The 15700-nt window shown below is 42.3% G+C and overlaps 1 protein-coding gene across 1 annotated transcript; it reads right to left on the bottom strand.

Moving 5' to 3' along the window:
• Positions 1-6628: 6628 nt before the first annotated feature.
• On the bottom strand, positions 6629-15399 carry LOC144463432 (E3 ubiquitin-protein ligase TRIM21-like). Its single transcript, XM_078167613.1, has 2 exons — positions 15127-15399; positions 6629-8331 (listed from the first exon to the last, which is right to left on the bottom strand). The coding sequence occupies exon 2, from the start codon at positions 8320-8322 to the stop codon at positions 6649-6651; it is 1674 nt and encodes a 557-aa protein (XP_078023739.1). The 5' UTR covers positions 8323-8331; positions 15127-15399; the 3' UTR covers positions 6629-6648.
• Between the last annotated feature and the right edge of the window lie 301 nt (positions 15400-15700).

Genomic DNA, 15700 nt, shown 5'->3' with positions numbered 1-15700 from the left:
CAGCCTTCCTTCCAGTTTTTCCCAGTGGCCACTCACGGTTTTGCACCGAAAAACAAAAAACCCTTGCAGCCAAAAAGGTATTTTCCCCACAGACCACCATTTTAAAAGAGACGTCTGTTAAACTGTTGACACCTCAAACTACAAACAAGGTCAGTCATGACTCTTTCTATTCTGAAGTTTTGATCCATGATGGTTTTATATTTGTTAAACTTTCCTCAAGCCAAGGAAAACAATTTAAAAATCCGTGATGTCATCACAGTGTAAAGTCTATAAGCTAAGCGGGACCTCACGGGCGGGGCCAGCAGGAGAAACACAACTGCACATATTCAATTTCATACCATGAAACTAAACCTGGAGGCTGGAAACTTTTTGAGTGTATGCGCCAGGTGAGCAACTCGAGGCACCATCTTGGAACCTGGTTTCTAGTTATCATTATAGATAGGTTTTTATAAGTAATTCTGCCTTGTTCTGTTTTTATAATCTGTCCTGTGTCCTGCTCAGAGTTAAAGAGAGGGTTTATATGATTTAGGCCTTTTCATTATTTGCATCTTACTATATAATGCGAAAACTGTGTGTGTGTGTGTGTGTGTGTGTGTTCCACGTTTTTCTCCTCACTGACTTGGTCAATCCATGTGAAATTTGGCACAATATTGGTCCCTAGATTATGTTCACCCAGTTTCATGCAGATCGCTCAAACTTCCTAGGAAGAGATCCATTTGAAGTGTTTTGCAAAAAATTCAAAATGGTGGAAAATCTATATAAGCGGAAGTTATGGGTTCCTCAGGCAAATGTGTTCCTCATGAGGAGAGGCATCTCTGTGCAAAGTTTCATGTCTCTATGACATACGGGGCATGAGATATGCCCATTCAAAGTTTGACATTTCAATCGGTTGCTATAGCGCCCCCCTTTGGCCAATTGATGTAATATTGCTTCATTCACATCCTCCCATGACCCTCTACCATCTAAAGTTCCCTCTTGGCAAAAGTTGGAAAACTTACTAAAACTGAGCTTCTATAAGGCAATGAATATTGCGGAGGGCGTGGCTCATCACATAAAGGTGTATAACATCTCAAGGGTTTCACCCATCACCACGCAACTTTGTAGGCATATGACCACACATAATCTGAGGGGACCCCTCCATTATTGACCCCATCAAACAAAATGGGGGCGCTAGAGAGCTCATTTCTTATCTAGGCCTAACCGCCATATGGATTTTTACTAAACTTGGTAGATATGTAGAACAGGACGCCTCAAGGTGACTGGAGAAATTTAACTCTAATTGGCAACTGGGTGGCGCTATAACAACAGAAAAATGCTTAGAAATGGCTAAAATCGCTGTGGCTCCCCCTGTGGACCAGTGTTGGTGTTGTTGCTAATTTTTGGTATGACTAAGTCATGGTATGGTATGCTGTACATAATCACGGAAACTGTCAGTCAGTCATTCTGTCTGTCCCACGTTTTTCTACTCACTGACGTGGTCAATCTATGTGAAACTGCACATAGGCATTGAGGATTGGCATAGGTAGAAGGTGACAAAGCTACCAATGGGTATGGACTAGTCTGTATTAATTGATATTCTGATTGTGAGTTCATTAATTAACCCAGAATATGAACACTGGAAATAATTTATTAGGTCAAATGTTTCATGGAAAATTAAAATTCTGTAACTCATCAACCCGACGCTCAGGAATGATCAGCCTCAGGTGTGACAGAATGGAAATGACTATCAGTGATGTAAAATGTTTCCTGCTGACGGACAGACTCTCTGATTTTGATTGTATCGATAATAAAAGTTGATGAGGGAAATAACAGATCATGAAGAGAAATATCTTTTTTAATAAATGAAGAACGTCGTTTGTTTCCTTTTCTTTTCTTTTCTTTTCTTTTTAACTCAATGGTGAATCAGAAAGCAAATAAAACATAAAACTTGGGTTTCATCTGTTATCTGTCTTCCCTCTGGTGCAAAACTCCAGTGTTGTGATGTATCAGATCATTCAGTCAGCTGCAGCGCTGAGCTGTCCAATCAATAGGCTCATTCGAGATGAGCCAGGCCTGCGCAGATTTGATCACCGGCGATCGCCGCATAATAAGATCAAGGCGGCCGCAGTTTCTAGAGCCAGGCGCTGCAGTTGCTCTCCACCAACTGCAAGAACCACGGCATGATGGGAAACGCCTGGGTCTCACCTGATCTAACAGCTGATTAGTTCAGATGTTGACTCAACAAGATGACGTTTTAGATAAAACAACTATTCAAACATAGTGGCCCCTCAATTCTTTATGACGCCCTTAAATTTCAGAGATTTAAATTCTATTTGTCTGATTTGAAGGTTTATTCTGTGAACAGAAAACATGTTGTGTGACTGATGTACAGATGTGAAGCCCTGACTGTGTAAGTATGAACCTTATAGTCAGACAAAATGTATTTAGCCTATGAAGTTGAGGGGACAGGTCAAACTGATGTGATGCTGATTTACATGAGAGTTTATGTCAAATGGAGGTTGAACCATGAACATAAATTACAGATCACCTGTAAAGCATTTTAATAACTCAATCTTTCATAATTAAAACAACTGGAGATTGAAAACTAACAGATATGTGGGTCTGATAATATTTTAATAAATCAACATCATATCGGACAGGATGTCTGGGTCAAGTGATCGAAGATAGACGATAGAGGAGTTGAGGAGAGATATTGGGATGAACCCTAAGACAGCTCAGTGGTGGAAGAAGTACTCAAATCTTTTACGTAGGTAAAAGTAGTAATTTCACACTGTTTAAATACCTGCATTCAAAATTTGACACATGTAAAAGTACAAAAGTACCAGTATCAAAATGTACCTAAAGTACCAAAAGTAAAAGTACCGTATGCAGAATGGCACTTTTTAGAATCATAATATGGAACTTAATCACTGATGCATTAATGTGTTCGTTCTTTACTTTTGAAGCTGGTAAATGTGGGGCTAAGGTTCTTACTGTACTGCCATGTAGCAATCATCTATCCATAATAATACATTATAATTTACTTATTCATTATATCTTTTAGCAATAATCTGAATCTGAAAAGTAACTAAAGCTGTCAGACAAATGTAGTGAAGTCGAAGGTACAATATTTGTCTTTGAGGTGAAGAGACGTACAAGTATTAACCTTAATTTGTACAGTACTTATTCACATTCCACCGCTGCGACAGAGTCTGTAACTGTGTCCAGCTCTCGGTCCTATCCATCTATTGATGCTTCCTGTGCTTATTAAGACCTTGTGAGTGGCTCTGTGACACAGCTATATCAGCACCGATCGACCCCGGTGTCTACTGGCTGGGGGAAGATGGATGGGGCATCAAAAGTTTGGACGAGTGATTCATGTGTACTTCAGAGCCTTCAGAGCGTCTGAAGTGATGGAAACCCAACTGGTTTTGTCCCTGAAGAAAGTTCATGAGTCACTCACAGGTTTGACAGACCAGAACACAGTTTTGGTTTTCTGGTTCAGAGCTCAAACAGGACAAGACTTTAATTTTATTTATAGAATCTTTCCTTATTGTGCCTCGTGTCCTTTACATATTTCTGTCTTGATGTTCTTGTCGTCTTTAAAGTAATGTGATTATATCTGTTTTCATGTTTTAACCACTGATTGTCTTCTTTAAAAAGTCCAAGATTTAGGGAGATTTAATGACGTCAAGCAATGAGGATTGCAGATTGCAGATTGTTGATTACTGTACAGATTACACCCCCATTTATATGACTGTTCTAGTGCCCTGCACTCTAATCAAATAGCAGAACTAGAACAAAACATGTAGATTTAATATTTCACCCCTGTACATTGTCTGTCATGTTTATGTTTATATGGTTTTCTGTGGTATGTGTGGGAGAGGGTTATTTGTTATCTGGGGAATATGTGGGAAGAGGGTCTGTTATCTGTTATATGTTGTGTATGCTGCCCTGAAACCAACCTGACTGATGATGTGTGAAAACAATTATCCCCATAGGGACATTAAAGAACCTAACCTAACCGAGCCAGAATGTACCAGTGACTCTGCTGCCCTCTATTGCACAAACGATGTGTTGCATTTCAAGTGGCGCCCGCATCGCTTGCGTTCAATGTGTTGACTATGGTGCATGCGTCGACAATGAAACAACCCTTAAAGCAGCTGTGCGGAACTTTTCGTTTTCGTTGATTATAGCGCCCCTTTGGTCGAAGCGGTATGACACCCACAGCCTGGTGTCGTAAAAATTCCGTCTGCAGCCAGAAATTACCACATGCATTTGTTTTGGAGAGCGAGAGGATTAACTAACGTCAGGTCAGTCCAAGTAATTAGTGAAAACAGCAAAATTACTCAGTAAATTCTCCTGTCGTGTTTCTGATCTAATCTAATCTGTTGTGTGTTTTGAGCTACTAAGGCTACCGTAGTAGTGTGAGCCTCAAGTTATTCTGGGTAATGTAGGAGCCGTTGTTGTGCTACTGGAAACAATGAGAAGCAGCTGTGTACGTTCGGTGTAAGGAGGAATAAACAGTTAACAAGTCATCTGCTGAGTCCGCATTATTATGTGAAAAGAATTCTCTGACGATTTGGGAGTTATGCCCTTTCTCTATCATTTTCATATTGAGACAGCGGTTAGCATGGCACTTATATGGGCTCAGTACATCTTGCGTGGAGGGATACACCGATGAGCAACAGCTGCAGCTGGCTCAGGGACAGGTACGCTAGGTCACTTGGTAAAAGCAAACAAAGAGACGACACGGACGATATTACTCACCCGACTGAAAGCTGTCCATCAGCTCCTGCAGGCCTGGGCGTTTTTTCCAGTTCATCTTAGCAACATGAAAAAAAGTTTCAATCACGCCAGGATTAGTGATTGCTGCAAAGTTTTCACTCCTTGTGATGCACTCTCTGCGGCGGTTTTCTTCCTGATGATATATCTCCCCAACGATGGCAGCGCCGAGTCCTATTCTGTGCAGCAAAATGGGAGCGGAGGATTCAGCCTCTCTTCTCACATTCAACACATGGAGTTCCTCATCTGTATGCTCTGGCTCAAACAGGTATGGCTCTGGATCTGTGTCCGCTACAAGAAACTCTTCAAAATCGTGTTCAAAGTCATCCATTGCAGCTACTAAAATCCGGAGATATCGCTAGGCTAAATAAACAGCTGAGTTTTGGTTACAAGCTACGTCTGTGCCTGTTCACTGCTGTATCCCTCCACGGATCACAGCGCAGGACGTACTGACTCCCTATAAGCGCCATGCTAACCGCTGAGACCCAGCCACTGGACGTACAGACACAAAAAAGATATCGATCATGTTGTCTCAATATGAAAATGATAGAGAAAGGGCATAACTCCCAATTGGTCGGAGTATTCTTTTATGTGAAAATACACAGTGAAGACATAACATAATCCTAACACAGTAAAGCTGTTACCTGCAGCCTTCGGTTGCAGCTAACACTACAAACATTAGGTCAGTCCAAGTAATTAGTGGAAACATGCTAACATGCTAACGTTACACACAAATTAGTAGTAAAGTAAGACCTGTTCATAAATGTTATGGTGTAGCTCTGAATTTCTTATAAACTGAGGACAACTGCCTGCTGTATATTTGTGTTCATGGTCACAGTCACAGATAATTTTAAATGATGCTCCTTTGTTATCCGCCATGACATCAAAAGTACAACCAAGTCCTCATAGATACATCTCTGGTAAAACTGTTAGGTGTTATGTGTTCAGCAATGCTCGTTGCGTACTGCGACTCGAAGAACACTGTAAACACGGCTCCTTCTTCTTCTGTGGTTTAATCGCTGCGGGCTGCTGCGGGCGAGCAGAATCACTTCCGCCTCGGGTGCCGTATTCTGGTTTGCTGACTTCCACTGTGTGTCCGACCCGAGTGAGGCTACGCTAAATAGCCATACAGAGAAAGGCTTTTTTGTCGCTGTTGGGTTCAAATAAATATGCGGATCTTCAAGGGGGGGGGGGTTGATACGAACTAGGGACAGTTTTATTAATGGTAAAAAGTTCCACACAGCTACTTTAAAGTACACATAATGCAGAGCGAATACTGCAGTGTTCTTGAATTACTGCATTATTTTAATTAATTCATTTGTAAGCAGTACTTTAATGTTGTTGTTGGTCATGGTGGAGCTAATTTTAACTACTTCATATACTTTTAGTAGTTTAATCTGTAACAATGGATCATATTTTATGAACTGATCGCACTTTGCAAAGGTAAAAACTGAAATGCTGAAAACATCTTATTTTGAAAAGCTCTTAACAAATAAAGTATGCATGACCACACTTTTATCTATATACAATGAACAGACAATATAAAGTTCTGAATTTGGCACAGAGACATTTAAGAAACGTACAAATGCTTCTAATTTCTGAGCACATTTGTTTTTGATGATTCAAGTCTTGAAGGCAGGTAATGAAGTCATTAGAATAAATCAGACTATACATGAGATGGGGTGGGAGGGACGAACAGTAGCTATTGGAAAGATGACACTTCCTGTCTTCTTTTGTTTCCATGAGAAGTAGCCCAAAAAAATCAACAATGTATTCACAGTACATCACCAATAATATACATTTATTACATTAAATGAGAGTGAATCTTTCTGTAGAAAATCAGATGGTTGTTCTACTTTGTGAGACTGACGCTATTAGTTTTAGTTAAAATGAAATATTTCTAGGTAAAATACTCCGACATACTTGATTGACAGGAGAGATGATCAGAGGGGCAGAGTTTTTATCACCACCATTAAGACAGGGACTGAAGTATGGGTAGAGTTTCTCAGTGAAGGAGCAGCCAGTAAAGGAGTAGATAAGAGCTGCAGCATCAACATCATAAAAGGAGACCAGACCCTCCTCATAATCCACAAACACCCCCACCTTCTCAGGCCGAGACTTCAGAGAGAGACAGATGTCATGGTCAGCAAATGCTTTGTACTCATTTTCATTCCTCAAACATATCGTCCAGTAACCATTCTGAGGACTCAGTGTGATCTGTCCCTTCCTGTTGATCGACTCTCTGGCCACTCCTAAATCCCACTTAGTCTTCCCTTTAACCTGAACCTCATAATAAAATCTTCCTGAAGAGAAACTCTGCTTTGCCAGAACACAGGGACAAGGATAAAATCTCTCTGGATTGTCTAGGAAATTAATCCTCACATCACCATCTTTGACTTGTTTTCCATCATCAGACAGGATGAGATAGGGCTGTGCTGTATCAGGATCAAGTGTCACATCCACTGCAGACTGCTGGACCCTCTTCAGCTCGACCTCAAACAGCTTCTTCATCTGTTTACTGAGCGTCTCCTCCAGCTGACTCACAGCTCTCACCACAGTCCCCTCATATGAAGGTGGACGGACACTGACCTCTGTCCAGTCCTTGGTGGGTGGAGCAGTGTTCAGGGACGTGAAGCTTTGGAGGAGGTGGAGGTGGTCTTCAGAGCGTGAGAGCTGCTCCACCTCAGTGCTCCTCCTCTTCAGCTCAGAGATTTCCTGTTCCAGCTCTTTGATGAAGCCTTCAGCCTGTTTCTCTGTCTTTCTCTGCTTCTCTTTGATCGTGTCCATGAGCTCGGCCTGGCTTCTCTCAACAGACTCCTTCAGAGCAGTGAAGACCTGAACACCATCTGCTATCTCTCTGTCTGCATCTTCCTCACTGAGCTCCACTGAGTGTTTGATCTCCCCAATCTTCAGTCGTCTCTTCAGGATCATCTGCTGAATTTCAGTCTCTGTCTTCCCCAGCTCGGCCTTCTTTCCTTCATATTCTTCTCTCAGAGGAACAACATCATGTGTCTTGTGGTCTAAAACAGTGCAGAGCATGCAGACACACATCTGGTCGGTCTTACAGAACAGCTCCAGCAGTTTATCGTGCTTCAGACACATCCTGCCTTCCAGGTTCTCCACAGGGTCGATCAGCTGATGTCTTTTCAGGCGTGAACTTGTCAGATGAGGCTCCAGGTGAATCTCACAGTAGGAGGCTAGACACACCAGGCAGGACTTCAGGGCCTTCAGTTTGGTTCCAGTGCAGACGTCACAGGGAACTTCTCCTGGTTTGGAAACTTGTTGCTCTGAGCTGCTGCTGCTGGCTTTCTGTTGAGCTGACTGTCTGAACTGAGCAGCCATCTCAGAGATGAAGGTGTTGACCTGCAGCTCAGGTCTGGTGTAGAAAAGCTTCTTACAGTTTGGACACTGATAGGGGACATTAATATTCCAGTGTTCAGTGATGCAGGTTTTACAGAAGTTGTGTCCACATGATGTGCTGACTGGATCAGTGAACACATCCAGACAGATGGAGCACAGAAACTGATCTTCAGTCAGCAGACAGCTGGCAGCAGACATATCGACACTCTGAGGACACAAAGTGAGAAACATCAAAACTGTGATTACATGTTGTTTTTTATTTGTTTAACATAATCAAACTATGATCAATGTAATATAAGGATCCTGAATTCTGTTGTTATATGAATTTCCTGTGAGTGAAGGAGAGCTCAGATGTGCAGTTCAGCGGTGGTATTTCTTTGAGATCATCAAGCTCAGAAAATAAATGATAACGTGGAGATCTTCATTCTAAAACATTTACTCTGACTGCCTGCAGAAAAGATACTATTCCTCTAAATACTACTCAAACTAAAGTTGCCTCGTGGTTGTCTGCCTCAGCGCAGCAGTCAAGTTTCTCGTACAGTTTACATCCACGTCTGTAAAACATAGATGCTTCACACATCTTCCCCCCGGCAGCACAGAAGATCTATACAATCAGCACAGTTTCAAGATTAGAGTCACCAATTCAGTATCTGACCAAATGTCTCTCCTTCTGTTCCTGAGATATGATGTTGAATAATGTCCAGAAAACTGCAGAACATTATGATGTCACAGTGAAGTTGACCTTTGACCTTTAAGATATAAAACATCATTTTATCCTTTTAGACATTTGTATGAAATTCTGTCATAATTTACATATGAATTCTTGGGTTATGGCCAAAAACACATTTTGTGAGGTCTCAGTGACCTTTGACCACAAAATTCATTCAGTTCATTGTTGACTCCAAGTGGACGCTTGTGCCAAATTTGAAGAACTTCCCACAAGGCGTTTTTGAGATGTCACGTTCACCAGAATGGGTGGGACGGATGACTTACAGACGACACAGAACATAATGCCTCCGTCCACGGCTGTCACCAGCACAGAGGCATCAAAGTGACAAGGGATTCAAATAGGCCACTCCCACACTTAAATAACCTTCCTCTTCCTGGATTTCCTCCTGACAGGAAGTGGATCTCTCCACCTGATCTCAAGGAGTTATGTACCCTGCTTAGTAGTTCCCCCTGCTGGCCCCCAACTGACATTATTTCTCCTCATCCAAATCCACTGACTAGCTCTGGCTGCTTCATCTGACATTTCCTTCACTGTCTTCCTCAAACTCTGTCCCCGCACTCCGAGTTCCCCCAGGAGCAAGACAGCTGATCTTGCTATGAATCCCCTACACCCCACTTCCACTGGACAAATCCTAGTCTTCCATCCTCGCTGCTTAGCTTCTGCTCCTAAGTCTGCATATCTAAGCTTTTTTCTTTCATAGGCTTCCTCCACTGAGTCTAAATAAACTATCCGTTGACTCACTGACCACTAGGCTTGGGTACCGAAACTCGGTACTTTTTGTACTTGGTACTGATTCACGTCGGTACTACCGAGTACTGATTCACTTAAAATGAAACGGTGCCAAATTTCGGTACCCGAGGTGGAGGCAGAGCGAGAGTGCATGACTCGCACCTCAGACTCAGCAACAATGGCAACAAAAACAATGTGCAGACAACAGTTAACGTGCAGCACCGTTCCTAAATGTTCTCAATAAAATGTTGAAACTGAAAAGTTTAGACCATGGGCCCGAACGACGCATAGTGCGTCCAAATTCACACCCGTTCTTCTCTGTCCATTCTTGGATTGGATCTGTGGATTTTCTCCGCGACCGTGCATCCTAGCGAGAAGCCACGCATATCAGCAGAAACAGCAGAATTGTAGCTTTCCGACAAGACCAAGCACTTGTCGGTTTTCACAGTGAAAAATTACAATAAAATGATGTATAACAGAGCTTTCATACAGCTTTGCACACACATTACTCTTGGATGGATTACTCGCGAATGCAGGCTCGCACAGAAATGCCATGCACATCACATGAAAGCGCAGGACCACACACATCATTGTACTGTCATCCCATCATGCTATAAATCCAGATCAATTGTCTACAAAATAAAAACTTGACAAATTTCTTTACAGCCCATTATACAGATCTTGTTATCAGTCACTTCATATAGTGAGGAATATCGTATCTTACCACGTCTTAGGCTTGCGTGTGTTTCTCCCTGTCTATTCACATTTGTAGTCCGGCTTTCAAGATGCAAATATCTCCATACTGTCCAGTTGACACTCCATCAAACTTTGTATGACAAGACCAGCCACTTCACCTTTGCGCACCCAGACAACTGCAGCCTAATGCATGCTAACAGGGCCGTGGTCACCATATACATTGAGGGGGACACGTGCCCCCCCACCAATGCCCAAAATGCCCCCCCAATATATAACTGAAACTGAAAAACAAATATTATCTTGGAGGACATCATTGCACTTGGTTGACTATTTTTCTATGATCTTAGATGTAAATATTTCATGTTTCTTTTAGATAAAACACATTTTTGACTTGTGAATGAGTCAATGGAATTTCTTGCAATAATGAAAAAATACTGTCAATCATGTCCGCCTGGCACAAACCACATGTTTTGGACAACTGTGAAGTGACAGAATGTCCCACCATCATGGTTCTTATATTGCCAGATTCCAGAGAGTCTCCCCTCTTCATATATGGCAGAATATGTCTTTTTCCAACTTGCTATGGTGAGATACATGTAAAAATGTAACAATTTAGGCAAACAGATTTGTTTTTTTTCATTGATATAAAAATTAATATAAAATACAGGCACATAGAAGAACATGAAATGATGGCAAATCTGGTTAGCCCAGACTGTCCTGAAAAAAACCCAAGATATAGCATGTGTATGTAGCCTTTATGACTGTGATATGAGCTTAAAAGTAAAGGAAGTAAAAATACCCCAAAAAAAGGCCTAGGGCCCATAGGGTTAAAAAGTACCGAAATAAGGTACCGTTTGGTACCGGTACCAAATTCCAGATACCGGTACCGGTACCATATCGGTTCAATTATGAACAGTACCCAACCCTACTGACCACAACACTAAGTCAGGCCTCTGCTTGGTACAAACTATTTCCTGGGGAGCAACAAGCTTTCCCCCTAAATCTACTTGCATTTCCCAATCACAAGCACCTTCTTGGCGGCCACCTCCTTGCCTCCTTACTAACTTATCCCTTCTGTATTTCTCTCCCTCACAGACAAACTGAATTGCTAAACTCCTATTCTTAACACCTTCTGAATTTACCTGTCTTCGTTTCCCTTTGATGCCTGCAGCTAAACATTGTAATATAGTATATTTTTCTGAAACTGGACGTTCTGGGTAATGATTGGCTGACCAAATGTCCTCTTTTGCCCGGACATGTCCACTTTTCACATCCTGTCTGGGGCATCCAGGGCATGTTTATAAATTGATGATAATGTCCAGTTTTCCTTGTGTGTGTGTGTGTGTGTGTGTGTGTGTGTGTGTGTGTTAGAGTGCGGCATGGGCCGCATATTTCTGTCCAAACCTGACAGTCATTCTGTTTTATTATGTCTGAAACCGAACCGAGCCCGACATTATTTAATGACTAAAGCACTGAGTTTGTGTCACACAGTGGTTACAGGCTATTTAACAGGCCGGGCGTGCACCATGGGTGCACCGTGGAGACGGAGACCTCCGTGTTTGAGACGGGAGCGGGTGGCAGGAGGTCCGAGGCTTCCAGCGAGGGGAGAGGGAGAAACAAACAGCCAATGTGTGTCTGTGTGTGTGTGTTCTGTTCAGGTGTTGTCACGTAAATAACAGTGCCCAAGCAATAAACATGACAGACAGTAGGATTTTATTTATTTTTACACTACATTTTCACTGAAAGCTGACCGAATCCGACCCAACCCGTCGGGACCCGTCGGGACCCGTCGGGCTCGGATTGGGTAGCCACACTCTAGTGTGTGTATGTGTCCCCTATCTATAGGGGCCTATCTGAATTTCTGTCTTTGAGAGATATTATTTTGTAATAAAACTGAATTTTCTATCCATACATATAAACTTTAGATATATTAAAATTATAAGGCATCTTTGAGTAAACTGTGAGTATCGTAGGCTGTCTCGTGGCCGGGCCTTTTTTGGAAATCAAAATATGGTCACCCTAGGTAATGAGTCATTTTACTTTTGGTACTTTTAGTTTGATGCTAATACTTAATTCATTTATTCATTCATCTTCTAACCGCTTCATCCTCTTGAGGGTCGCGGGGGGGCTGGAGCCTATGCCAGCTGACATCGGGTGAGAGACAGGGTACACCCTGGACAGGTCGCCAGACTATTGCAGGGCTGACACATAGAGACAAACAACCATTCACGCTCACATTCACACCTACGGACAATTTAGAGTTACCAATTAACGTAGTCCCCAGTCTGCATGTCTTTGGACTGTGGGAGGAAGCCAGAGTGCCCGGAGAGAACCCACGCTGACACGGGGAGAACATGCAAACTCCCATAGTAATAATGTTTCAGTTATATATCAGCCTTTATTTAATTCATGTTTATTGCTCCGACCACAACGTTGCATGTGTCTCCTGTAAATCCCATCTGCACTATGTTTACACCTGGTCTGCACACCTGCCTGGGATGCTGTCAGTGACACAGGAAGGTTGGAAGAGATCACATCAATATGAGTAACATCAGACATTCATCTGAAATCTGATAAATATGCTGTTTGTGCAGGTCTGCATAGTATATGAATATGAAGGATAACTGCATTTCCTCAGGGCTTATTTGGGCTGGCATTAGTTGGTCGCCATGGTAACAAGCAACCAATTAAATGTGCCAGCATATGAAAACATGTGGGGAAACCAGTCTGAGAGAACCCACGCTGACACAGGGAAAACATGCAGACTCCGCACAGAGGGGCTCCCACACCCGGGATCAAACCGGCAACCCTCTTGCTGTGAGGCGACAGTGCTAACCACCACACCACCGTGCCGCCCATGCTAATACTTGTGTATTTTTATTGCAAATCAAATAGTGACTGCAGGACTTTTACTGTAACAAAGTATTTCTACACTGTGGTATTACTACTTTTACTTCAGTAACAGATGTGAGTACTTCTTCCACCACTGGTTCATATTGATGTAAACTCACACTTAAACGTTGTTGCAGCCTGAAGTGATTTTAATCCATGGTCATGTTCAAGTTTCATGAACACAAACCAAAACTCTTCATCCACTGTTTGTTTGTTTGTGTTTCAGTCATCAGATATTGTCTTCATTAAAGCTGGTAATGTTGGAGAGCTAGCAAGATTTGAAAGCGGCACCTCCTCTAAGCTCCAACCCCTCCTCCCCCTCCCGTCAGTGCTCCATCCAAAGCCACGGCCCCACACAAACTTGAACACGCATCCTGCAGTAGGAGTCAGCAGGGCAGAGGAGAGCCGAGTAAAATAACAAATCCCCCCAAAGCAAACAAATAATTACCTGTCCAACAGAAAGACAGCAACCTCTGCATCACTTTTCATGCCCTTCAGCTCCTTCAGTTGTCTCCACCGTTCAAAAGCTGCACCAATGTTGATGTCTTTTTTTGTCCTCTCACTTTATCCAAAGCCTTTTTCGTCGCAGCCTTTTCTGCCTCCAACTTTCTTTTCTCAGCCTGTTTAGCGAGGTGAGCCATTACAAGTAACGCTACAAGTGATACTTGTGGCTGCATTTTCTCTGCCATTGTTCAGCAAACTCCTGCTAACTTAGTATTTCTGCTGAGGAGTGTGCTGAATATTTCCGGCAACGGTGACACGTAATGATTGCAAGCAGGGAGGAGGGAGGGAGGGACAGAGAGGGGGCTCGGGCAGGACGAGACATGAAGGCATCTGATTGGTTCTTTCCATTCGCACTGAATGGCAGGGATTGGTCAGAGTTTTTACAGGCCTGCAGCTGCCACAGAGGTCGGATTTTTTCGTCCTTTTTCTGAACACATTATGTATTGACTACTCTGAGAATGGAAGGACCATTTCACCCAGTATAACAAGAAGTGTTTCTGAACAGGATTACCAACTATAGCTTTAATAACAGCCTAATTGCTCCATTCTTCTTCATAGTAATAATGTTTCACTTATATATCGGCCTTTATGTAATTCATGTTTATTGCTCCGACCACAACGTTGCATGTGTCTCCTGTAAATCCCATCTGCACTATGTTTACACCTGGTCTGCACACCTGCCTGGGATGCTGTCAGTGACACAGGAAGGTTGGAAGAGATCACATCAATATGAGTAACATCAGACATTCATCTGAAATCTGATAAATATGCTGTTTGTGCAGGTCTGCATAGTATATGAATATGAAGGATAACTGCTTTTCCTCAGGGCTTATTTGGGCTGGCATTAGTTGGTCGCCACGGTAACAAGCAACCAATTAAATGTGCCAGCATATGAAAACATGTGGGGAAACCAGTGTGACTGGTCTGCAGTGGGGAGTGTTAGCTCGTGTTGTTTCACAGATAAAAACAGAGTTCACTGTTAAAGTCGACCTGAAAACTTTAGTTATTCAAATAAAAGTTCCAAAAATAATCAAACTATGTTAAACTAACTCTCCATTACTGTCACATCAAACATCAAATAATATAACAATACTGCTACACTGCTGCTTATATTGTTATTAGAGTGGAAATATTTGAAAGCAGGCCAAACATTTTTCATTTGCCCTGACTTCCTGTCTGAGTGGAGCTCAGAGCTCAGACAGGAAACAGGCCTGTAAATGAGCTTGAAGCTAACGCTAGCTGTGACTGTAGTTCAGTCACTGTGCTTTGGTTTTTACCTCTGTTCTGTATTTCTGGCTAAATTCACATGTTGTTTTTATCTAAACTGACACATTTCTATGGTATAATATTCTTTATGAGGTAAAACAGATGTAAAATAGTCAGATTGTGGTTTGAACTAAACTTTGAGCAAATATTTAGTGTATTTTGTCTCTGTAGGACAGTGAACTCACCAGTGTTTGTTGTTGAGAAAAACCTGCTGGATTCACTTGAATGTTTCTTTAGAGAGAAACAGAGAGACTCGTCTCCACTGCAGCTCTGCTGTCACTCACACACACTTTCACTTTCACTTCAGGTCATGTGACTGTGAAGCTCTCCTCTTTCACTGTTGCTCCACCTCTCAGTGGGCCGTCACCAAGAGGGAGAGGTGGAGGAAGTATTCAGATCCTTTACTGAAGTCAAAGTACTAATACCACACTGTGACAATACTCCACTACAGGTAAAAATCCTCTCTTCAAATCCTTCCCTCAGTAAAAGTTTGATCAGGAACATTTATTGGCTTAGTTGATTTGTGTCTCTTTGTGGTTGCTTTGTGTCTCTTTTGTATGTGTTTTGTAGTTGATTTTTGTCTCTGTGGTTCCTTTGCATCTCTTTGTAGTCGTTTTGTGTCTCTTTGTGGTCATTTTAAGTCTCTTCCTGGTCGCTACGTGTTATTCTGACACTTTGCAATTGAAGGCCTGACACTTTGGGCCCCTGAGCCTGCGCCCAGGAGGCCCATTCAATAATCCATCAATAGAAGTAGCATAT

Source organism: Epinephelus lanceolatus, chromosome 5 (assembly GCF_041903045.1).
Source record: "Epinephelus lanceolatus isolate andai-2023 chromosome 5, ASM4190304v1, whole genome shotgun sequence".
NCBI lineage: Eukaryota > Metazoa > Chordata > Actinopteri > Perciformes > Serranidae > Epinephelus > Epinephelus lanceolatus.
Note: the sequence above shows the minus strand (reverse complement) of the source record. Positions and strands in the feature narration are given on the sequence as shown.